The sequence below is a fragment of the Lolium rigidum genome, chromosome 5 (genome assembly GCF_022539505.1).
Source record: "Lolium rigidum isolate FL_2022 chromosome 5, APGP_CSIRO_Lrig_0.1, whole genome shotgun sequence".
Taxonomy (NCBI): Eukaryota; Viridiplantae; Streptophyta; class Magnoliopsida; order Poales; family Poaceae; genus Lolium; species Lolium rigidum.
The window spans coordinates 225,857,868-225,884,507 of record NC_061512.1 but is presented as its reverse complement, the minus strand read 5'-3'; the positions used below and the strand labels follow the sequence as shown (position 1 = coordinate 225,884,507).

Below are 26,640 nucleotides of genomic sequence, written 5' to 3'. Positions count from 1 at the left end.
GCCCATTTGGGATGCCTATGTCACCGGCCTTGAAGAGATCGCATCATGCAACTTGCTCCATCAGTTGTCTTCGGCCTCAACCGGTGAAACTTGTCCTAAATTCGCTGCAAATATTTCTTCCCGGGTTTATCAGTGTCAGTGACCGCGTCTAGAGAAATACTCTCCCACGCGTTGGGAAGAGTAATGTCCTCCTTCTCCGTGTAATTCGCAGAGCGCTTCGATGCTCCGGCTTTGATGATGGCGGCAACGATCTCCTCAAACACCTACTCCTCCACCTCCTCTATCTCCTCTCTCTCTTTGGGTTCATACCCTTCGTCGAAAAGCGTGTAGTGGGAAATAGTGATGTATGCAGTGCTCGGCTCTAGCATGTTCACGAACGATTCCGGAGCATCGCCCTCACTACAAGAATGAAACACAGGCGATTTATGGAATATTCACGCAACGCAGATCCAAGAAAGAAGACATTGCTTACGTAGAAGTAGCGGTGGAATCCGCCGGAGTCAAGGAGGGGACCGTCACTGTTGGGGAGGTAGAGGAGTCGCAAGAGGCGGATGCCTTTCGCTTCAGCTTCAGTGGCCACCCTCCCGTCGATTATGTCCGGTCCCAGTTTTGCGGCTTGGTCGACGGCGCGGAGGAAGAAGTGGTGGGCATTGTCACCGCACCGGGCGGGCTCTGCTGCTTCCGCTTCGGCGAAGCAGCGGTTGCCACAGGGACATCCAGGAAACCATAGCGAAATGTGTACTATTCACTATAAAATTTATCAGAATTTTTCTTTTTTGTGTGGCCTAGAATATAAAGTAGTTTGTATTGAGATTTTGCACCATTGTAGTATACATCATTGGCTATCTCTATAATTTTGATTCGGATTTTTAAAAATTATAAATTTAAATTATGAGTGTTTGAAAATAAAGGACTAAGTGTAGCTCGGCTTTCGTTTGAAGTTTTCCCTATGTCCTAGACCATTTGGAACATCAGAAATGACTAGGTGTTCAACAACAAGATCTGTTAATCTCTGATGAGTAACGTTATCATAAAAAAAAAATCAAATCTTGTGCCATGGATGGCTTTGCTGCGGTAAAACATAGCGAGACCTGGAAGGTAGTGGTCAAGAAGATGAAGCTTAAAGCAGACTGTACTAACTTCTTTGTGAGTGTAGTTGGTTAGCTTTTGTTTCTGGGTATTGCTCCTGATACGTAAACTGGTAGCCCAAGTTTTTCTTTCTTCTTGACAAATAAGCTACGGAGTACTTTTTTAAAACATAAATAAGCTACTTATCTAATCGTTAATTTCCTAAGAATCAGGGAAATTTTGTGCCTCTTCTCTAACAATAAGTGATTTGTTGCGGTTCTCTCTTTGATCTTGCGACATCTGCGGTAACTTTTGTTTGATCCGGAGAAATTTATTTCATTGATTTCTGTTCCTGATACGTAAACTGGTAGCACCAGTTTTTCGTTTTTCTTGAAAAATAAGAAACGGGGTACTTTTTAAACATAAATAAGCTACTTATCTCTAATCGTTGATTTCCTAAAAAGCAGGGCAATATTGTACCTCTTCTATAACAACAAGTGATTTGATGCGGTTCTCTCTTTGATCTTGCGGTACCTTTCATTTGATACGGAGAAATTTATTTCATAGATTTGGTTATAGCTGTCAGATCTGTTCTTCTCTAAAGAAGATAAAACGGAAAGAAACAAAAATATAAACAGGCAAGGGAATCAAAACATGGAGACGGATGTTCACTGCCATATTACAGTGCAATTCATGCGTACAGGAACACTTAAGACTCTCGAGACAAAGACAAACTAAACACTCGTGTACGGACGCGAGAACGCTAAAACGATTTATTCAACTGACCCATGACGACCTATTAATTTTGGGTCCCAACGAATTGCGGAAGAAGAAACTGTTGGCTCAGATGAACTTCTTCTTCAGCCTCAGCTGTAAAACAATCCATCAGATCAAAGCATCAGTAACCTTAATGACAGGATTTCAGATTATGTTCCCGACTAATAGCTAATCGAAACTTTGAAAGAGAGAAAAAAAGAACCTCGTTGGTGTGGCCGCACTTCTTCTTGCGGCAGTTGGTAGCCCTGAGGGGAAGACGCGCATAGCACCTGATGAGCGGTTAGAAGAAAGTCAGAGAAGAAACAAAACGAATCTTCGGTATGCATAGATGCGTAGCACAGTAGTAGATGGAAATCTGAGGATGATCTGCGGGCAGATCATCCTCTTCTCGTTATACACGTACTTGCGGCAGATCATCCTCTTCTCGTTGTGCTTGAGGGCGAGAGCCAGGAGGTTGGGCGGGACGGTGGTGGGCCGGCCGCCGCGGCTGCCGCCTCGGAGGCGGAGCACCAGGTGGAGCGTCGACTCCTTCTGGATGTTGTAGTCGGCAAGCGTGCGGCCTTCCTCCAGCTGCTTTCCGGCGAAGATCAGCCGCTGCTGGTCTGGCGGGATCCCTATACCACGATAAAAATTCAGCGCGAGGGTTCATCAAATTGGAAACGGCGATCGTCCGGCAAATCGATCTGATAGACACATATGTATATACGTACCTTCCTTGTCTTGGATCTTAGCCTTGACGTTGTCGATGGTGTCGCTGCTCTCGACCTCGAGGGTGATGGTCTTCCCCGTCAGGGTTTTCACGAAGATCTGCATCTTGCCGCAACGACAAACAGCGCGTCCGCTTTCGCTATCAGCTTAGGGTTCGCGTTCGTGGCGGTGATCGTGATGGGAATGGCACTGGTGCCCGGTGCCCTTATATATGGAGCGGAGAGGAGGAAAACGCAGGCGCTAGAAAACCCTCTGCATGCAGCATCGCATCGCATCGAATCTGTCACGCGTATCGTAACAGTATATCGTAATTAGCGCCATTCCCGCGCATTCGACGCTAACAGCAACTCCAGATCACCGGGATTATTGCTTAACATTGTGAAAATGAAAAATTTGGGTTATCTTTTTTTGTAAATGGAATGCTTGGATTACAGTCTTAAACGTGAAATTAGGAGCTTTTCTAAACTGTGATAGCTTTATGGAAAATGGAAGATTGGGATCAGTTAACGGGTGACCACGTCGGGCCGGACCATATGTGCGAGCTGCTCCTCTCAAGAGGTCCATGCAGGACGTGGTCCTTCGTAGAGTTTGGCAAGTCCAAACGAGTAAACGTACAAGGTGTGATGGATCTTCCTCATGCTTGAGCTCTTTCTCAGCTCACCAATCACTACAGTAAACACATAAGGTGTCGACGGCCATCCTCTGTGCCGATGTCCGGGTTGTCGGCACATGGCCCGTTCCGTCCAGACCAGCTGACAAGCCGTCGACACAGGAAAGTCATCAGCACAGAAAGCCATGTGCCGACGGCCTCTCCATTGTGATGGCAAGGTAACAGCGCCAGGCCTATGCCAACAGCTTTGCTTTCGGCACAACTTCCTTTTTTATTTGAGGCCGCATAGCCATTTTTTTATTTTACCACATTAATCTTAAAAAATCATAACTAAATTATTATAGTTCAAAAAAATACAAATAGTTTATCAAAATTTGCAGAAAAGTACTATCTTGGAAAATTTTCAAACTTGAAATATTGCAAACATATCAAAAAACCCTTCTCAGAAATGAACTATCATGTTTGAGGTTTCATAGCTTTCAGGCTGAATGACCAATGTTATGGCTAGAACCAAGGCATAGTTTGTGATAATGTGTCTATATTGTGCACACATGTGCATCTTGGGATGGCGAACAATGTTGCGGGAGGAGGCTTTCCTTTTCTTCGCATGAAAAAGCTATTTTATATTTTTTGAGTCCCAAAAAACAGGGTGTTTTGTGAAGCAACCACCAAGTGAAAGTTTCACAATGGTATCACCCAGTTAAAAAAAAAATACTAAACCACCATACATGCAGAATTTTCCAACCGGGATATCTTAAACATTTCCGTACACCCCTCTTGAAAAATATAAATTCCTGCCGAATCGGTAGGAAGTCGTTCAGATTTGAACTACGGGTACTGATCTAATGCTCATGATTTTTCGAAAAAATCATTTTTATGTTCACAATATGCTATTTCATGAGAGATCCACTTCAAGTTTAGCGAGGCTCGGCTCGAGCTAAGAATCTTCATGCCCGCCATTTTGACCATAGTTTGAAACGGGCATAAGAAATTAAAAAACAATGAAAACAATGAAAACCTTCGCTCGTGGTGTCATATTATGTGACATAGTTTCTTAGAAAAATATCAAAATTGGAATGTTGCAATTATCTCAAATAAATCTTCTCAAAAATGAGATATCATGTTTCGGATTTCATGACTTTCAGGCCGAACGACCAATGTTATGGCTAGAATCGTAACATAGTTTGTGAAAATGTGCGCATATTGTGAACACTTGTGTATCTTGGGATGTCAAACAATGTTGCAGGAGAAAGCTTTCCTTTTCGTCGCACAAAAAACCATTTTCCATTTTCCAGGTCCAAAAACGGGGTGTTTTGTGAAGCAACCACCAAATGAAAGTTTCACAATAATACCACCCCATTTTTCAAAAATACTAGACCACCTGAAATGCACAATTTCCCAACTGGCGTAGGTTAAACATTTCCGTCCACCCCTCGTGAAAAGTATAGTTTTTTGCCATAGAGGTACATGATCTAACGCTCAGATTTTTTGAAAAAATTAATTTTAGATTCAGAATATGATATGGATGTCATATTTGGATTCCTCTCATTTTTCTGATCGATTTATACATAATATTTGTCAAATTGCGATCTACGAATTTAAAGATAATATTTTTCCATATTAAATAGGAAAGGAAAAACAATTTTATTGTTATTTGAATTTGAGATTAATATTATTAATTAATTGTTCTTTGCATAAGTAACTGTTTGGAATCCAAAAAGATAAAGAGACCATGTCCGTATTTTCTAAAGCTAAACCTAAGCTGTGATACCATATTAAACTTCAAGCACTAGCCAACGTAACCAAAAATCTAAACTAATGGAAACAGCTAGGCAATCTACTTATACATTTCAACAACCACATCAAGGCATATGGGTTAATATGATTAATATGATACTATTATCAACAATGTATCATTTTTTCACATAATCTTATCTAGAAGGAACATAGAAGTTAAGCGTGTTGGGGCTAGAGCAGTGTGAGGAGGGCTAGAGTGTGAGGAGGGCTAGAGCAGTGTGAGGATAGGTGTCTCATCGGGAAGTTTGACGAGGAGTGCAATGTGACCTAAGATTAACTGTACTTAGTGTGACGATGGTTGACTGACCGGAGGTTTGATCACGAGTGCAATGTGACCTAAGATTAAGTGTCTTTAGAGTTAAAAATGTCCATTGTGATAGATTAACGAGTCAAACATTTCGAAAAATTGAATTTGGTTTTGAAAATTTGAAAACAAAATTGATTTTTTTTGGAAAGATATAATAAAATCCTATGTCGAAGGCTTTATCATCGGCAAAATCGGCTACGCCTAACGGCCGTTAGTTGCTGACGACCAACTGTCTGTGTTGAGAACCTAAGGTGCCGACGAAGGCGGCACAAACCTTGTGCCGACAACTGTGGCCTTCGACACCTTGTGCGTTAGTGAATCTTATTACTTTCTCTGTTCATAAAAGGATGTCTCAATATTATCTAAATTTAAATATATATCTACACACCGAAAATGCGTCTAAATACAAGCATATTTTGACAATGTTAAGACATCATTTTGTAGATGGAGTGAGTATTACTCTTTTCACCCTTAATTAATAGGGCGCGCTGCAAAAGGATTGTGGACGCTCTCATTTCCCCCTTACAGTAGCCTAGGATTTCTTCCACCTTCGACTGGGCCGCCGACGGTCGCTCCATCGGAATAACCGGCCGTAGTTGGTCTAGGTTTGGCACCGGTGTAGTTTAGGAGTAGATCTGTAGGATTTCTCCTTCATTTTTGGCTTCATGCCAGTGTTTGGGCGTTTGCCCCACAGTGAAGACGGTGGGTCGGATATCCGTCGCTGGATCCTAGCCGTTGTAGGGTTCCTACTTGATGGGATTCGTAGCATAGAAAACAAAAATTTTCCTACCGCGAGAACGCAATCCAAGCCAAGATGCAATCTAGAAAATGGGAGCAACGAGGGGATGAACGAGACTAACCCTTGAAGATTTCCAAAGCCTACAAGAGGAGGCTCTCGTTGCTGCGGTAGACGATCACTTGCCGCTTTCAAAAGCGCGTAGAAGATCTTGAAGGTGCCACAATCGGGCAGCACCTCCGTACTCGGTCACACGTTTGGTGTTGATGACGACGTCCTTCTCCCTGTTCCAGCGGGCAGCGGAAGTAGTAGATCCTTCTCGGAATCCCGGCAGCACGACGGCGTGGTGGCGGTGGTGGTGGAGATCTCCGACAGAGCTTCGCCTAAGCTATGTGGGAGAGAGAGGGAGGAGGGAACCTCTAGGGTTTCTGGGAGAGGGGGATCTTGAGGGGGTGCGACCATGGTGGTATTGGTGTGGCCGGCCAGCCCCTCCCCTCCCCTCTTTATACAGGTGGAAGCCCCAAGGATTAGGTCAAAAGTCTCCGAATAAGACCCCAACATAAACCTTCCATATGACCAAACCTAGGGGGAGTGGGACTCCCCCCTTTCCTTTGGTGGGGTGGCCGGCCACCATGGGGAGGAGTACACTTGGGACTCCTCCTCCCTTAGGCTGGCCGGACAAGGTGGGTGGAGTCCCACCTTCCATGCTGATTTCTTCCGGACTCTTCTAGAACCTTCTAGAACCTTCCAGGAAAAATACCGGATCATTTTCAAACCTAGAAAATGACTTCCTATATATGAATCTTATTCTCCGGACCATTCCGGACCTCCTCGTGATGTCCTGGATCCCATCCGAGACTCCGAACAAAACTTCGAACTCCATTCCATATTTCCATATGTACTTAAACGACATCAAACCTTAAGTGTGTCACCCTACGGTTCGCGAACTATGTAGACATGGTTGAGACTTCTCTCCGACCAATAACCAATAGCGGGATCTGGAGATCCATAATGGCTCCCACATATTCAACAATGACTTTAGTGATCGACTGAACCATTCACATACGATACTGATTCCTTTTGTCACGCGATATTTTACTTGTCCGAGGTTTGATCATCGGTATCTCTGTACCTCGTTCAACCTCATCTCCTGACAAGTACTCTTTACTCGTACCGTGGTATGTGGTCTTTTATGAACCATTCATATGCTTGCAAGCTAATTAGACGACATTCCACCGAGAGGGCCGAGAGTATATCTATCCATCATCGGGATGGACAAATCTCACTGTTGATCCATATGCCTCAACTCATACTTTCCACATACTTAATCCCACCTTTATAACCACTCATTTACGCAGTGGCGTTTGATGTAATCAAAGTACCCTTCCGTCATAAGTGATTTACATGATCTCATGATCGAAGGACTAGGTAACTATGTATCGAAAGCTTATAGCAAATAACTTAATGACGTGATCTTATGCTATGCTTAATTGGGTGTGTCCATTATGTCATTCACATAATGACATAACCTTGTTATTAATAACATCCAATGTTCATGATCATGAAACGATGATCATCTATTAATCAACAAGCTAGTTATACAAGATGCTTACTAGGGACTCCTTGTTGTTCACATAACACACATGTATCAATGTTTCGGTTAATACAATTATAGCATGGTATGTAAACATTATCATAAACTCAAAGATATATTATAATAACCATTTTATTATTGCCTCTTGGGCATATCTCCAACAGTCTCCCACTTGCACTAGAATCAATAATCTAGTTTACATTTGTAAAGATATAACACCTTGGCCTTCCGATGTTTTATCATGTTTTGTTCACGGGAGAAGTTTTAGTCAACGGATCTGACATGCTCAGAAACGTATGTATTTTGCAATTCATTTGCGTCTCAACGCATCACTCATTTTCCAAATGAGTCGGCATTAAATATGTTTGGTCTTCTGGTGGAACGTTAATTCCGCGGTCTGAAATATGTCACTAATATTGTCACATACAATATAGCTTCAAGGTTCTGACACTATCGGAACTATACCAAATTCTCAAAGAACTTCTCGACTCAACATCCTCAGTCATTGTCAAAACAATGTCATGCTTTGCCTATGTTTGTAGAATCCGTCACAATATTTAGAACTCTTCTAAATCTAGCATTGTGTTACCTTTTAAACGATACTTAGCCTAATTGAGATTTGAATTTCATTTTTATATGTGACCAAACAAATATCGGTGCAACACCTTACAGTGATTTGTTTGACATTACCCCATATAAAACTATATATGTATCCTTGGTTCTTCTAAAGCATACATGGATATTCTTACTGTTTGTCCAATGATTATCATATGAATCATTCTGGTATATGCTCCTAACCTTTTAGAGCATAGGACATCTAATTTTGTACATTTTATTCGTGATCTAAAATCACCCATGTGTTTTTACTCATTGAGTGTCAATTACACTCAAGTCTTGTTTAAACCTTCGCATGAAAAGAACACATTCTTAATATTTCTATATTGAACTACTTTAATATCCATTCTATGTACTTTGACTTAAACTTATTATGTGTTTCAATCTATCTTCATAGATCTTGACACTAAATATGTTTCAGTCCATATCCTTTCATTAAAGTTAATTCTCAATGAAACCTTTTAATCAAATATATAATTACATCATTTATAACCAACTATATGTCATCTACATAAAGTATTATAAATATGTCTCAGCACTCCCACTTAATTTCTTGCAAATGCAAGCCTCTTCATCGTCTCTAATAAAATCAAAAACTCTTTGACTATTTCATCTGGTGAAGATTCCAACTCCGTGATACTAAATTCATCCAATTGAAGTTTGTATACCTATCTAGTATTCCACGGACCAGCAAAACTCTTGGTTGTATCTTGTATACACCTTTAATACACACTTCTGATAAGTAATGTATTTTTCCATCCTACTAACATATCTTATAAAAGAAATATGTAGTGATTACTAGAATAATCCACATAGACTATAAGCATTGCTACGGAAGATCTAATCTTGTCGTAGTCAACTCTTTGAACTTTATCGTAAACAACTTTTCGACAAGTCAAGCTTCTTCAAGGATATTTCATCCAAGTCCATCAATTTTATAGATCCATTTACTTTCAAAAAGTATTCATCTATCTTGGATTTCATGGCGTATAGCCATTTCAACGGAGTCAGGGCCCATCATAACTTCTTTGTTTGTAGTTGGTTTACCATTGTTCAAAATCAATCCTTTGTCCACAAATCATTTATTTGATCACAAAGTAAACCATACCTACAAGGTTCAATATGTACTTCGATCTCCATGGCTAAAATATTTTGTAGTCATGGGAGCCATGATCGTCGTGGCCGCTTCCGAAACCAATTCCGATGCTGCGCTACTCTGATCATTATGCTCAGGTTCATAAACCTTATCAAATTCTATTGTCCTCCCACTCAAATACTTCGCTAGAAAACAATTTCTTGGAAATAAGAAACATTGACAAACACTTTTGTCTTTGTTTTCATAGTGAAAAGAATTCCCAATCAATTCTGTGGGATAACCAACAAAGACATTCATCCGATTTTGGTTGTAAACTCTTAGACCAAAATTTAAAGAAAGGACTATTAGGGTTTATACCCATGCCATAACTTGTATGGTGTCATTTCAACAGACCATGATGATGCTCTATTTAGTGTAAAAGCGGTAGTCTCTAAAGCATAATCCACAAAAATATAATGGCATTAATATTTTATCTCATCATTGACCCAACAAGGTTTGGATACATCTCTCGGATACTTCATCATCACTATGATACTCCAAGAAACGTGAGTTGTAGAACAATTTCATAACTCTCTTAGATGTTCGCTAAAACTAGTAATTCAAATATTTCCACTATGATCCAATCATAGATATTTGACTTTTCTATTACGATGATTTCCACTTCATGCTGAAATTTATTTGAATCTATTCAAATGTTTCAAACTTCTTCCTTATCGAATATATCCACATATATATACTCAATTCATTGTTTGAAGTTTTCATGAAGTAGAAGAATCTCCCGCACACAACTATGTCCAGTGAACCACATACATCATCATGTATGTTTTCACTAAGTTAGTTGCCCGTTCAACTCTTGGCCTATGAACGGTATTTTAGTCATTCTCTTTTTAGAAAAGATTTGCAAGCGCCAAATGATTCAAATATCAAATGACTCCAATAATCCATTTGCATGGAGTTTCTTCATGCGTTCCTTTCCAATATGACCTAAATGGCGGTTCCACAAATAAGTGGAATTCAAATCATTTGCCTTATGGCATTTTAGCGTCAGTATTATGTGTGTGTGTTTCACCATTAAGATTTATAATAACTTATCCATCGTACATGGAGTAATGTCATAATTTGAACAACTCATTGTTTTCATTTGACCGAGCAAAATAACAATTATTAAGTTCTTTATTATAAATTCTAAGGGCTAGATAGAATGCCAACGATGAACATAATAACACTTTATTTTTGTTCCGGACGTGCATTCCTATCATATTCCTTGTCAGTCACTTAGGCCATTGTATTCTTGTATTGCGTTGTTTTGTATGACACGTCATACCAACCAATATGGTACAAATACCCAAGAATTTCATTGTGTGACCAAACGAGGAATACAACCATAACATGTATATCATTTATATACACCTGAGCTAGACTTTCTAGTCTTTTCTTTCTTTCTTACTGCCAAAATATCTTTTGCAGTTTCTCTTTTAGCTTTCCTCATTATTCAGAAAAACACTTCAACATCATTAACTTCTAGGTTTGTTGGTCAAATACCAATAACCTTGAGGTTCTTACTTTGAAGTTGATCATCATATGATAACTGTTCTAGATTTCACTATTAGTAACTTTGTAATATGATGAACAATTTCACTCATAATTTTATCCATTATATCATGACGACTTTCCGAGACCATGTCTGTGCATGCTAGGCTCGTAAAGTTTAACCTTAGTATTCGCATGTGCAAATCTGGCTTGCACCCGTTGTATGCACACATAGAATCTATAACACCCGATCATCACGTGATGCTTAGAAACGACGAGTCTTAGCAACGGTGCATACTAAGGACAATCACTTCATGGATATGCGAATATCGTTAGTGCCCCAATAGTTGGAGGATTGGGACGCCTTGCGTCTTCAACCTTCGTACATTCCCATAAAACTTATGAGTTTATGTAGTCTCACCAAATTATATTCTATCATCTTGCATAAGGTCTTTAGATATCACATATATCTCATACCTTGATTATTTCTGAAAACTAAATTTCCAGCTCCTTACTTTTCAAACAGATTTGAACTTCAAGTTTTACGGAGACAAGATAACTTTAGGTACTAATTGAAACCATAGTTCTTTGAATCAACAATGTGAGGTTTACTAAAAGTTTGCAATAGGACTTAATCATTTCTTGATTCATAAACAATACGGTACCAGTCCGTAAAGTTTATTGTCAGATTTTAACAGTATTTCTATCTCAATAACAAGACTAGCGCTTGGTAGAAAAATGGATGCCAATACTACAAAATTAATTTAAAATACTACTCAGACTATGTTTATGATAATTAGTTCATGTTTTAATCTAATTACTAATGAACTCCCACTTAATACAACATCCCTCATAGTTGTTAAGTGGTACACGATCCAAATCCACTACACCAAAACCGATCATCACGTGAGATGATGTAGCTTCAATGGTGAACATCAACATGTTGATCATATCATCCATATGACTCGTGTTCAACCTTTCGGTTTCCGTTATCCCGAGGCCATGTCTGTACATGCTAGGCTCGTCAAGCAAACCCAAGTATTCCTCGTGTGCAACATGGCTTACACCCGTTGTATGTGAACGTTGAGTCTATCACATCCGATCATCACGGGATGCTTCGAAACGACGAACTGTGCAACGGTGCATACGAGGGGAGAACACTTTATTATCTTGATAGTAATGTGAGGGATCATCTTATAATGCTACCATCGCGATCTAAGAAAAATAAGATGCATAAAGGATTAACATCACATGCAATTCATATGTGATATGATATGGCCCTTTAGTCTTTGCGCCTTCGATCTTCATCTCCAAAGCACGGACATGATCTCCATCATCAACGGGCATGATCTCCATCATCGTCGGCGTAGCGTCAAGGTCCATGGCGCCGTCTTCATGGTTGTTCACCTCATGTAGCAACTATTACAACTACTTTGAAATACTACTCAACATAAAATTTAAAGACAACCATAAGGCTCCTGCCGGTTGCCACAATACAATAATGATCATCTCATACATATTTATCATCACATTATGGCCATATCACATCACCAAACCCCGCAAAAACAAGTTAGACGTCTCTAATTTGGTTTTCATATTTTACGTGGTTTAGGGTTTTCGAGTAAGATCTAATCTACCTACGAACATGAACCACAACAGTGATACTAGTGTTGTCAATAGAAAGAGTAAATTGAATCTTCACTATGGTGGAAGAGACATACACCCGCAAAGCCACTTATGCAATACAAGTTGCATGTCGAACGTGGAGCAAGTCTCATGAACGCGGTCATGTAAAGTTAGCCCGAGCCGCTTCATCCCACCATGCCACAAAGATGCAAAGTACTCGAACTAAAGACAACAAAGCATCAACACCCACAAAACAATTGTGTTCTACTCGTGCAACCATCTATGCATAGACACGGCTCTGATACCACTGATGGGATTTGTAGCATAGAAAACAAAAAAATTCCTACCGCGAGAACGCAATCCAAGCCAAGATGCAATCTAGAAGATGGGAGCAACGAGGGGATGAACGAGACTAACCCTTGAAGATTTCCAAAGCCTACAAGAGGAGGCTCTCGTTGCTGCGGTAGATGATCACTTGGCGCTTTCAAAAGCGCGTAGAAGATCTTGACGGTGCCACAATCGGGCAGCACCTCCGTACTCGGTCACACGTTCGGTGTTGATGACGACGTCCTTCTCCCAGTTCCAGCGGGCAGCGGAAGTAGTAGATCCTCCTCGGAATCCCGGCAGCACGACGGCATGGTGGCGGTGGTGGTGGAGATCTCCGACAGAGCTTCGCCTAAGCTATGTGGGAGAGAGAGGGAGGAGGGAACCGCTAGGGTTTCTGGGAGAGGGGGGTCTTGAGGGGGTGCGGCCATGGTGGTATTGGTGTGGCCGGCCAGCCTCTCCCCTCCCCTCTTTATATAGGTTGAAGCCCCAAGGATTAGGTCAAAAGTCTCCGAATAAGACCCCAACATAAACCTTCCATATGACCAAACCTAGGGGGAGTGGGACTCCCCCCTTTCCTTTGGTGGGGTGGCCAGCCACCATGGGGAGGAGTCCACTTGGGACTCCTCCTCCCTTAGACTAGCCGGCCAAGGTAGGTGGAGTCCCAGGTGGAGTCCCAGAGGGACTCCACCTTCCATGCTGATTTCTTCCGGACTCTTCTAGAACCTTCTAGAACCTTCCAGGAAAAATACCGGATCATTTTCAAACCTAGAAAATGACTTCCTATATATGAATCTTATTCTCCGGCCCATTTCGGACCTCCTCGTGATGTCCTGGATCCCATCCGAGACTCCGAACAAAACTTTGAACTCCATTCCATATTTCCATATCTACTTAAACGACATCAATCCTTAAGTGTGTCACCCTACGGTTCGCGAACTACGTAGACATGGTTGAGACTTCTCTCTGACCAATAACCAATAGCGGGATCTGGAGATCCATAATGGCTCCCACATATTCAACGATGACTTTAGTGATCGACTGAACCATTGTCGTGGTATCATCACGGCATATGCCATAGGGTGGCTAATCGAAGTGGTTCCTGAGAGATCTCACGGCGGTATCCGAATGCGGGTATGGGGACGAGCGACACGGCGACGTACCCAGGTTCGAGGCCCTCCGATGGAGGTAAAACCTCTACTCCTGCTATGAGTGTATATGATGATCACACAATACAATGGTGCTCCTAGAGCTGTGTCCGGCTGCTCCTGGGAGGCTAAGGGAGATGATGTCTCTCTCACAGGGCAGCTCTATGGGTGGAATGAAGTAAGAATGATCGATCCCCTGCACGAGAGGGGGTAGTGCGGCTTATATAGGCGCTGGCACTTTACATATAAGACCCTATAGTCTACTAGCCGGCTTGGCCGGCTTTGGCTTCCGCTCCTTCCCGAGGCGGTGACGTCAGGAGCCGTTGAGGCATCGTGGCCTGTCCCATCCGGCTGCCACGGTCAGCGGTATGGGGAGGAGGTGTCCCTGTCGCCGTCAGCCACTGTAGTCAGTACGGATCGACGTAGGCCCTGACGGCCTGTCCGGCGCGTGGCACTATTGCTCCACAGTGCCCCGCGCTTTACGGAAGATGGAGTCAGCGTGGACTTTGGGAACCCGGATCACCAACCCGGTTCCTTCCAGTGCAAGACTCGCCAGCCTCGAGTCGGTCCGAGGTACAAACCCCGGTCGGATATGGCTTGTAGAAGCCGGCCCAACTACGGCATTGGTGGCCGTAGCCGGGCCGACTAGGACCTAGAGCCAGCCGGCTTCCGGACCAGCCGGCCACGGCGCCAGCCGGCTGCACCTCAGCCGGCCTTTGCCGCGAGCCGGCCAGTGGCCAGCCGGCTGCTCCGCGTCCATTGCCCTACCCGGGGTCTTCCCCCCGACAATCATTCACATACGATACTGATTCCTTTTGTCACGCGATATTTTACTTGTCCGAGGTTTGATCATCGGTATCTCTATACCTCGTTCAACCTCGTCTCCTGACAAGTACTCTTTACTCGTACCGTGGTATGTGGTCTTTTATGAACCATTCATATGCTTGTAAGCTAATTAGAAGACATTCCACCGAGAGGGCCCAGAGTATATCTATCCGTCATCGGGATGGACAAATCTCACTGTTGATCCATATGCCTCAACTCATACTTTCCAGATACTTAATCCCACCTTTATAACCACCCATTTATGTAGTGGCGTTTGATGTAATCAAAGTACCCTTCTGGCATAAGTGATTTACATGATCTCATGATCGAAGGACTAGGTAACTATGTAGCGAAAGCTTATAGCAAATAACTTAATGACGTGATCTTATGCTATGCTTAATTGGGTGTGTCCATTATGTCATTCACATAATGACATAACCTTGTTATTAATAACATCTAATGTTCATGATCATGAAACGATGATCATCTATTAATCAACAAGCTAGTTATACAAGAGGCTTACTAGGGACTCCTTGTTGTTCACATAACACACATGTATCAATGTTTCGGTTAATACAATTATAGCATGGTATGTAAACATTATCATAAACTCAAAGATATATTATAATAACCATTTTATTATTGCCTCTTGGGCATATCTCCAACACTACTTGCCCTAACTCTGCTCCTATGGGTGGAGAGAGGCCATGGTGAGGAAGACACCGTCTTCCTCAATAACTTGGAAGCCTCAAGTTATGTATCTCCCCGATGCTACTGCGATGAAGAATCTCTTCTAGCCGGTCGTGGTGGCGAGGAGGAGGGCCAAATCGAAGCAGCAAGCTGCCCTGCTGCTTCTCTCCTGGCCGGCATTGGTGGCAAGGGGGAAACGAGGCGAGGTGCGCTGGTTTTGGATCTGGGAGGCAGATCCTGTCCTCTTCATCAGTGCTACTCGAGGTGGAGAGCTCGGCTGAAAGTTCCCCTGGCCTGCCATGGTGGCGAGGAGGGAAGCGGTAGCGGAGCGGCTATTCCTCAAGCTCTGCATCGACGAGTGCCTTTGAGGTGCTATGGAGCTGCTCTTCCAGGGCTCCTTCGAGCGGAACACAGCGCCTTCTATTGATGCTCTGATCCTTGGCCGACATGGCGGCCCCTACACTACCTCCAGGATAGAGGTATTTCTTTGCATTATTCGTTGGAGCTCGATGCCCCTCCACCGCCAAGTGGTTTTTCCCCGAAGGAGGAGGAGTGTCCAACATCTGCGGTGCATCGCCGGAAGTATGATGTCGAGCGCTTTGGTATCGGATTTTGATAGGCACGTCTTGAGATCGCCGGTGGGAGGTGGCGGCGTTACCCATGGACTTGATCGTGTTTCATCTTTTGTTCTAGGGTGTTTTCTGCTTTTCTTCAAGTCCTTTCTTCAAGTTTTAGGTTTCTCAGTGCGAGAGATGGTAAAGTTCATGTTTGTAATATGTACCCGCCCCATGTGTTGTTCTGAATGAATTGATGGGGCCTTCTAGACCCCTCCCCTGTTCGGAAAAAAGGGCGCGCTGAGTGTCCCTGGGGCTTCTCATCCTCAACATCGACCAGGCGCCACTTGTTCGTCCCCACAAGAAACAAGAGGGACAGCCATTTCCACCTTATTTCTAATCCCTATGATTTTTTTTTGAATCTAAACCCTCTGATTTAGGTCATTGCATATACTAGAAGGAAAATGATCCAATGCCCCCGAGGGTTAACACGCGCTGCAACCTTCCGTTTCGTGGCCGTCGGATGGGCGTGATCACACGCACGCACGCGCTAGCGTTCCATTACAACACGTTATATGTGGGCCGCACTCACCACCACAACCTTATCTCCTCCCTTTCTGTCTCGCGCATTGCTGTTCGCCCATGGAGACGGAGAACGGGGAAAATCCAGGCCACTGCACCCCAGCAACGCCGCTCTGCCCTTGCCACGCGACTGCCATCCACCGCCGCGCTCCGCCGCGGCGCCCCAGCCACACGCTCACAGTCTTTCGCCGCCCAGAGATCGCCCAGTTCTTAGCGTCGATGTCGTCAAAGGGGGACCGAGCTCGTCGTTCACCTCTGGCATGCACCAACTCCCTCCGAAGCCGGCGACAGCCTAGCTTCCCCTCCCCTGCTCTCCATCCGCCTCCCCTTCGCATGGTCGGAGGCATGCCTGACCCTTGCACGTGCAGCCCTCCGATGTTCCGCCGGCTCCTGGTGGTGGTGCCGGTGCGGACAGGGTTGCTGCTACAACGTGCGGCCGGGCTTGCTACAGGGGGAGGCGAGGCTTGCTACAAGGGCGGCCAGGTTTTGCTACAATAGGCGGCCGTCCTTGCTATCGGCGGTGGGCGGCGCTGCTACCGCCGGTGGGAGGTCTTGCCACATAGGGCGTCGGGCCTTGCTACCGGCGATGGGTGGTGCTGCTACGAGCGGCGGGAGGTGTAGCTACAAGGGGTGAAAGTTCTTGCTACATTGGGCGTCAGACCTTGCTACGTGGGTGCCATCCTTTGCTAAAGGTTGTGGCCGGCTTTGCTACCAGCGGTGGGTGGCGTGGCGGGAGGTCTTGCTACAACATGCACCCGTATTTTCCTACCTGTGGTCGGCGTCTTTGCTGCGAGAAGTGGGGGCTTCTCCGGCGATGGCTTCTTCTCCGGCGACGATTTCTTCCCCGTCGACTGCTACGACGTCTCTTTGCTGCAAGAGGTGGGGCGCTATGCTACCAGCGGCAGAAGGCGCTGCTACAACGGGTGATGACCCACACGTATAGGGGATCGCAACAGTCTTCGCGGGAAGTAAAACCCAATTTATTGATTCGACACAAGGGGAGACAAAGAATACTTGAAAGCCTTAACAACGGAGTTGTCAATTCAGCTGCACCTGAAAACAGACTTGCTCGCAAGAGTTTATCGATAGTAACAGTTTTATAGCAGTAGCAGTGGTGAAATATCAGCAACAGTGTAACAAAGACAACAGTAGGGATTATAGTAAACAGCAGGATTAAAATACTGTAGGCACATGGATGGATGAACGGACGTTGCATGGATGAGAGAAACTCATGTAACAATCAAAGTAGGGCATTTGCAGATAGTAATAAAACGGTGTCCAAGTACTAAACAATCCATAGGCATGTGTTCCATATTTAGTCGTACGTGCTCGCAATGAGAAACTTGCACAACATCTTTTGTCCTACCAGCCGGTGGCAGCCGGACCTCTAGCAAATCTCTCGGAAATTAAGGTACTCCTTTTAATAGAGCACCGGAGCAAAGCATTAACACTCCGTGAACACATGTGATCCTCACATCACCGCCTTCCCCTCCGGTTGTCCCAATTTCGTCACTTTGGGGCCTCGGGTTCCGGACAGCGACATGTGTATACAACTTGCGAGGTAAGATCATAAAACAATGCATATCATCATGAAACAATAACATGTTCAGATCTGAGATCATGGCACTCGGGCCCTAGTGACAAGCATTAAGCATAACAAGTTGCAACAATATTATCAAAGTACCAATTACGGACACTAGGCACTATGCCCTAACAATCTTATGCTATTACATGACCAATCTCATCCAATCCCTACCATCCCCTTCAGCCTACAACGGGGGAATTACTCACACATGGATAGGGGAAACATGGCTGGTCGATGGAGAGGCGTCGGTGGTGATGATAGTGATGATCTCCTCCAATTCCCCATCCCGGCAGAGTGCCAGAACGGAGTTTCTGGTCCCGAGACGGAGTTTCGCGATGGTGGCGGCGTTGTGGATGGTTTCTGGCGACTTCGACTTCCCGTCTCGCGTTTTTAGATCGAAACCCTTAAATAGTCCAGAGGGGGGCGTCAGAGGCTGGCCGAGGCGGCCTCACCATAGGGCGGCGTGCCCCCCCTCCAGGCCGCGCCGGCCTAGTGTGTGGGGGCCGTGGGCCTCCCCCTGGCCTGCCCTTCTGGCCCCGTGAATCTTCTGGAAAAATAGGCCCTTTGACATTAATTCCGGGGATTTTCCTGAAAGTTGAGTTTCTGCACAAAAACGAGACACAAGGGCAATTCTGCTGAAAACAGCGTTAGTCCGTGTTAGTTGTATCCAAAATACACAAATTAGAGGCAAAACAATAGCAAAAGTGTTCGGGAAAGTAGATACGTTTTGGACGTATCAACTCCCCCAAGCTTAGCTTATTGCTTGTCCTCAAGCAATTGAGTTAAGAACTGAGTGCGATAAAAGAACTTTCACGAACACATTTGTTCATATGATGTAAATATTCTCATGATATGGACAAGTACTTAGGCAATTCATAATAAGATACATGCAAATAAAATCATCCAATAGCTATGTCAATCATGGAAAAGGTACCAACAAATTAATAATAAGCATCATGAATCATGTCTATCAGCAGGATTGCAAAGTTCATAAAAGGATATGATAAAGTGGTATCTCGCTTGCCCGTATTTGTACAGCAAAACATAAATGCTCGGGCACCTCTGAAGTTCATGGAAAGATTAGAAGTAGAGATTATCAAAGATAAAAGCATCAAAGTTATACCACGGTTAATCACATTTTGGGTCAAGCATATTATACTAAGAATGACAGTTGTGCTCTCAAGAAGGTGCTCAAAGAAAGGATGATGACACAACATGAAAGTAAAAGATTGACCCTTCGCAGAGGGAAGCAGGGATTAACATGCGCTAGAGCTTTTCATTTTTAAAACAGGAGTAAAATTATTTTGAGAGGTGTTTCTTGCTGTCAACGAATGGTAATGGGTACTCCAACTACCTCATCAACCAGACTTTCAAGAGCGGCTCCCATGAAGGACGTTATTTCTACCAGCAAGGTAGATCATCCCTCTTCTCTTTTGTTTACACATGTACTTTAGTTTTATTATGGGTGACACTCCCCCCAACCTTTGCTTACACAAGCCATGGCTAACCGAATCCTCGGGTGCCTTCCAATCAATCTCATACCATGGAGGAGTGTCTATTTGCAAAATTAAGTTGCTTACTGATGAATCAGGGCAAAACATGTGAAGAGAATGAAGTTTGATTAATTGGGACTGGGAACCCCGTTGCCAGCTCTTATTATGAAAGTCTGTCAAAAGTAAATGACAAGGTTGAAAGATAAACACCACATACTTCCTCATGAGCTATAAAATATTGACACAAATTGAGAAGCATTTTGAAGGTTTAAAGGTAGCGCATGAGAATTTACTTGGAATGGTTTGAAATGCCATGCATAGGTATTTATGGTGGACACTTTGGAATAACTTGGTTTTCAGGGGTTTGGAAGCACGAGCAGCGTTCCCGCTCAGTACAAGTGAAGGCTAGCAATATACTGGGGAGCGACAATCAAGAGAGCAGTCACTGTCATAATCATGCTTGCGGCAAAATAAATTAACGGAGACATAAAAGTGATACAAGAACTCTGAGGCAAAGTAAATCATCGAGGCTTAATTGACTTTTGTTCAGTCATATGCATGCGTGAGCATGTGCCAAATCGATTCAAATGAATTATTCAGAGGAGGATACCACAATGTCATACTTATTTATGAATAAAACAATGCAAGCAAACATCCATGACATGCTACTCATATTAATAAACTGGAGCTAAACATGAGAGATCATGAACTACTAGACTTTCTTAAATGACATATACCTCACATGAACCAACCAAGCATGCTCATATGGATGAGTATATGTACAAAAATGAAAACAAATAGAGTTCATACCAGCCTCTCACCACAGTCGAATTGTCGTAGATCGTCATTATTGCCTTTCACTTGTGTAGCTTGAATAATATGGAATGAAAACCACGCTCCAGCCACCGAAGACCATTGAACTCCATAATGAACTTTACAAAACCAAAGAAGAACAGCAAATATTTTTGGTGTTTTCGAATTAGAAACAAGAACAAAAGGAAGCAAACAAACAAAGCAAAATCTTTTTGGATTTTCTTATAGCAAACCAACGATAGCAAATAAAGCAAAATAAAAGCAAGAAACCAAGATAAACAAATGGTAAAGAGAAACAACAGAAATATTTTTGGTCTTTTTGTGTTTTAGGAAAGAAACAAAGCAAAAAAAAAGAAAACTAGAAGAGTCACATAAACACAAAGCAATAGGAATTCGCCAAACTTGACAGCAGTACAGTAATCAATTTTTAAGAAATTCTTCCGCTGCTCAGCTCGAAAAGTGTTCAACTAATTAAAGTTAGATAACAACCTGGGGAACATGCACAAAAATTGTCTTCGCAAAATAACGTTCTTCCTGTTTTTGAGAATTTTTTTGGTGTCAGTCCAGAATCTGTTTTCAGGCAGCACTTCCCCAAATATCATCTCCCTCTTATTAGAAAACCACTTTAAGAAACTAAACAAGTATGTACAAGTATCCAGCAACTACAATATGCAAAGAATGAGTGATGCCGGTATACCTCCCCCCAAGCTTAGGATTTTGGCCTAAGTGGAGATCAACCCCAGCGAGGGTCAGGGTTCCGAGCCGGTGGATCATACATGGCGTAGTCATAATAAGGTCCCAGTGCAGAAGAAAAGGGTGAAGGCTCCTCATGCCCAAAATGTTGATGCGAAGAACTTGCTTCATCGGATGATGAGTCGAGGTGTTCCTCGGCCTCCTCCGTGCCGTCTCTTGCATGATGGCCTTGAGGGCCTCCCCGTGCTTGTCGTCTCTCTTTCAAACACTTCTCCAAAGTTATCGTTATCCATCTTCCTTTTCGGAGAGCAAATGTGCCAAATTTCAGACAGAAATCTGGGCTGAGCAAAGAGATCGAGAAATCTTGAGCTCTTGAGCGCGAGTGAGAGAAAACTGGTACGAGTTTTTTCGGGAGAGAGAGTGATATGGGAGGAAGAGATGAAGTGGTGGGGCAAGGAGGGCCCCACACAACAAGGTGGCGCGCCCCCCTTGCTGGCCGCGCCGGCTGGTGGGGTGCCACCCTGGGGTGCCCCACTGGTCATCCCCAGGTGCTCCCAGGTGCCTCTTCGAAAAATAAGACCAACGGTATAATTTTTGTAGATTTTTGAAAACTTTGAAAAATGCACATTTCTGGGTATTAAATTTATTATTACTGGGCAGAAAAAGATTTTTGAAATCTCAAATTGACTAAAGAACTTTGCAAAACAAAAATGCTACATCAAGTAGAACAAGTGGAGGAATAAAGAGATGTTGTTTAGTTCCTCTATGCATATAAAATGAATTTATTAACAAGGTTGATCAAGTCTTGCCACCAAAAAAAATTTACATAGCATAAGAAGAAATAAACCTCAAATCAATCATGTTACCTTGAATTGTATTGATATGGATCCAATCATAATATTTTTATATCCTTCTTTAGGCTCATATATAGGACAATCAATAGCTCCAACTTTGATAGTTCTCACATTAGAAATTGTATTAACTCCACATACTTTATCAATCCTCTTGGGGAAATAAACGTATGCTCCTTGTCATCAACATTGAAAGTAACATTTCCTTTGTTGCAATCAATAATAGCCCCTACGGTGTTAAGAAAAGGTCTCCCAAGAATAATAGACATATTATCATCTTCAGGCATTTCTAACACAACAAAATCAGTTAATATCAAGCAGTTATTAGTAACTTGAACAGGAACATCCTCACATATACCAACAGGAATAGCAGTAGATTTATCAGCCATTTGCAAAGATATATCAGTCGGTATCAACTTATCTAAATAAAGTTTCTTGTAAAGAGAAAAAGGCATAACACTAACACCTGCTCCTAAATCACATAGAGCAGTTCTAACATAATTATTCTTAATAGAACAAGGAATAGTCGGTATACCTGGGTCACCCAGCTTCTTTGCAACTCTGCCATTGAAAGAGTAATTAGCAAGCATAGTGGAAATCTCCTCATTAGGAATTTTCCTTTTGTTAGAGATAATATGTTTTATATACTTTGAATAAGGAGGCAATTTAATAGCATCAGTCAAAGGGATTTGCAAGAATAAAGGTTTCATCCAATCACAAAATTTATTATAGTGTTCTTCTTCCTTTGATTTTAGTTTCTTAGCAGGAAAAGGCATTTGTTTTTGAACCCACGGTTCCCTTTCATTACCATGTTTCTTAGCAATAAAATCTTCTCTAGTATAATTTTTATTTTTAGCATGCTTTTCAGGTTCATCTTCAACCTCTTCTTTATCAGAAGCATCATTCTTATCATTATCTTTATCATGTTCATTACCACTTTCAGTTTCAGCATCAGAAATAGAAATACTATTAGGATCATTAACAGGTTTAGAGGATTCTACAACATTTTTATGTTTATTTTTCTTTTTCTTAGAATGAGCACTAGTTTTAATTCGTTGAGAATCTTGTTCAACTCTTTTGGGATGCCCTTCAGGATATAGAAGATCCTGAGTAGAAACACCGCCTCTAGTTGTTACTTCATAAGCATGTTTTTCTTTAGCACTATTTTTTTAATAAGTCATTTTGCACCTTAGTGAGTTGATCAATTTGAGTTTGAATCATATGAAAATGTTTAACAAGCATCTTAACATCATTGGAGGTTCTCTCCACAATATGATGCAAATTACTAATAGCTTGATAATTTTCCATTAAATGATTCTCTACTCTCATATTAAAATTTTCTTGCTTAACAATATAATTATCAAACTCATCTAAGCATTGAGCAGGAGGTTTTGAATGCGGAATATCTTCCCTAGTAAAGCGTTGAAGAGAATTTACCTCAATCATGGATGAAGGGGGAATTATCTTGCATAAATCTTCTATGGGAGGTAAGTTCTTCACATCTTCAGATTTAATACCTTTCTCCTTAAGAGATTTCTTGGCTTCCCTCATATATTCATCATTTAATTTAATCAAACCCCTCTTCTTCAATAACATAGTCAGGGCTGGTTCAGGTGTAGTCCAATTATCATGATTCCGGCCTATTTTAGCCAATAATTCTTCAGCTTCGTCTGGAGTTCTTTTCCTGAAAACACAATCAGAACAACTATCCAAATATGCCCTAGACTCAATGGTTAGTCCACTATAAAATATATCAAGTAAATCATGCTTTTCTAGATCATGTCCAGGTCGAGCTCTGATAAGAGAACAAAATCTTGCCCAAGCTTCAGGCAATTTCTCTCCATCTTCCTGGTCAAAACTATAAATTTTCTGCAAAGCAATATGTTGAGCACTAGCAGGAAAGTACTTCCGAAAGAAAACATCAAGCAAACCACTTGGACTATCAATAGAATCAGGAGGAAAACTATTATACCAAGTTTTAGCATCATCCTTTAATGAGAAAGGAAAAAATTTAGCAACAAAATAAGTACGCATCTTGATATCATCAGAAAACAAGCTACTCAAGGTAGAAAGTTCATTCATATGTTCTACAACACTTTCTTTTTCAGTACCACAAAAGGGTGTTTTCTCAACAATAGCTATATGAGATAAATCAAGAGAAAAATCATAATCCTTATCCTTAATGTTAATAGGAGATGTAGCAAATTTAGGATCAGGAGACAGCTTATATCTAATAGTATGTTGTGCAAGAAGCTTTTTAATTTTTCTTGCATCAGTAGTAGCATTGCATTTATCAATAAAATCATCATCAAGTTCCACATAATCTTCATTAGGATCATCACTAGAGTATTCAACAGACTCAGGTGAATTAACAGGTGTAGCAGTATTTTCATTAGGAGTTTCAGCATTTTCAATTTGTCTAGACCTAGCAATTGTAGCATCTTGAAAGGACCCCAATGAACCACTATCATCAAGCACAACAGAAACATCATCAAAATTATAAGAATTTTCAGATTCAGCAGAAGTACCAGCATGTGAAGCTTGTGGTGGTGAAACAAGTTGACTTATCACAGATGGTGAATCAAGAGCGACGAGAGGTACTCGAGTTGTACCTTTTCTTGTAGTGGATGGTAATATGGCGACTTTAGGATCGCGAGATTTACCCATGATGGAGAATTTGCAGCGAACAATATCAATCCAAGTGAACTTCCAAATAAAGCTATGCTCCTCGGCAACGGCACCAGAAAATAGTCTTGATGACCCACAAGTATAGGGGATCGCAACAGTCTTCGCGGGAAGTAAAACCCAATTTATTGATTCGACACAAGGGGAGACAAAGAATACTTGAAAGCCTTAACGGCGGAGTTGTCAATTCAGCTGCACCTGGAAACAGACTTGCTAGCAAGAGTTTATCGGTAGTAACAGTTTTATAGCGAGTAGCGGTGGTAGAAATATCGACGACGGAGTAACAAAGACAGCAGTAGGGATTATAGTAAACAGCAGGATTAAAATACTGTAGGCACAGGGATGGATGAACGGGCGTTGCATGAATGAGAGAAACTCATGTAAGAATCAAAGTAGGGCATTTGCAGATAGTAATAAAACGGTGTCCAAGTACTAAACAATCCATAGGCATGTGTTCCATATTTAGTCGTACGTGCTCGCAATGAGAAACTTGCACAACATCTTTTGTCCTACCAGCCGGTGGCAGCCGGGCCTCTAGGGAATCTCTCTGGAAATTAAGGTACTCCTTTTAATAGAGCACCGGAGCAAAGCATTAACACTCCATGAACACATGTGATCCTCACATCACCGCCTTCCCCTCCGGTTGTCCCAATTTCAGTCACTTTGGGGCCTCGGGTTCCGGACAGCGACATGTGTATACAACTTGCAGGTAAGATCATAAAACTGAAAGGACACGGATGTCGCCTAGAGGGGGGGTGAATAGGCGATTTAAAACTTTTACGAGATGGGCTTAACAAATGCGGAATAAAACTAGCGTTTACTTTGTCAAGCCCAAAGCCTATATACTATGGTTCACCTATGTGCACCAACAACTTATTCTAAGCAAGAGTTCACCTATGTGCACCAACAACTTATGCTAAGCAATACAAGCAAGTATGTGATAGCAAGATATATATAACTTCAAGCACGATGGCTATCACAAGGTAAAGTGCATAAGTAAAGAGCTCGGGTATAGAGATAACCGAGGCACGCGGGAGACGATGATTTATCCCGGAGTTCACACTCTTGCGAGTGCTAATCTCCGGTGGAGAGGTGCGGTTGCTTAGTGCTCCCGAACGCCACAAGAGGCTCACCTTGAGGTGTGGTTGCTCGATGCACACCAACGCCACAAAGGCCTCACCCCAAGATGCGGTACTCACACCACACACCGAACGCCACGAAGGCGCCTCACCTAAATCTCCGGTGACCCTCGCCACAAAGGCCTAGGTCACGGTTCCACTAAGGGATTTCCTTCGAGGCGGAAACCGGGCCTTACACAAAGATTGGGGCACACATCCACAACTTAATTGGAGGCTCCCAACAAATCGCCACAAAGGCCTAGAATCCGTCTAGGGTTCCAAGAACCCAAGAGTAACAACCTTCTTGCTTTCACCACCACGAATCACCGTGGAGAACTCAAACCGATGCACCAAATGCAATGGCAAGAACACCACAAAGATGCTCAAGTCCTTCTCTCTCAAATTCCAACAAAGCTACAAAAGCTATTGGGGGAATAAGAGAGGAAGAACAAATAAGAGGAGGAACACCAAATTTCTCCAAGATCTAGATCTAGTGGATTCCCCTCACAAAGAGAGGGATTTGATTGGTAGGAATGTAGATCTAGATCTCCTCTTCCTTTTCCCTCAAAAAGATTCAAGAAGCATAGGAGGAGTAGAGGGAAAGGGAAGCTCTCAAGGTCAACAATGGTGGAGAGCACAAAGGGGAAGAGATAGCTGCCCAAGGAGGAAGAAGGGGGCTTAAATACCCCCTCCCATCGAAATATGACCGTTTGGGTGTGCTCGGGCCGGATTTTCCGGGCCGGATATTTGCAAAATATCCGGGCCCCAAAAAACGGCTAAGGACATGAGAAAACTGCTCTCGGGATGGGGGCCGG

The 26,640-nt window shown here is 42.7% G+C and overlaps 1 protein-coding gene across 1 annotated transcript in view; it reads right to left on the bottom strand.

Moving 5' to 3' along the window:
• Positions 1-1,861: 1,861 nt before the first annotated feature.
• The window catches only part of LOC124655109 (polyubiquitin-like), a 40,930-nt gene continuing 16,151 nt past the window's right edge, over positions 1,862-26,640 (bottom strand). The window contains exons 4-7 of the mRNA XM_047194067.1: positions 2,556-2,658; positions 2,249-2,459; positions 2,048-2,114; positions 1,862-1,938 (exon numbers count right to left, since the gene is read on the bottom strand). Of these exons, the coding sequence (XP_047050023.1) occupies positions 1,912-1,938; positions 2,048-2,114; positions 2,249-2,459; positions 2,556-2,658 (408 nt within the window). The 3' untranslated portion in view covers positions 1,862-1,911. The remainder of the gene's footprint in view (positions 1,939-2,047; positions 2,115-2,248; positions 2,460-2,555; positions 2,659-26,640) is intronic.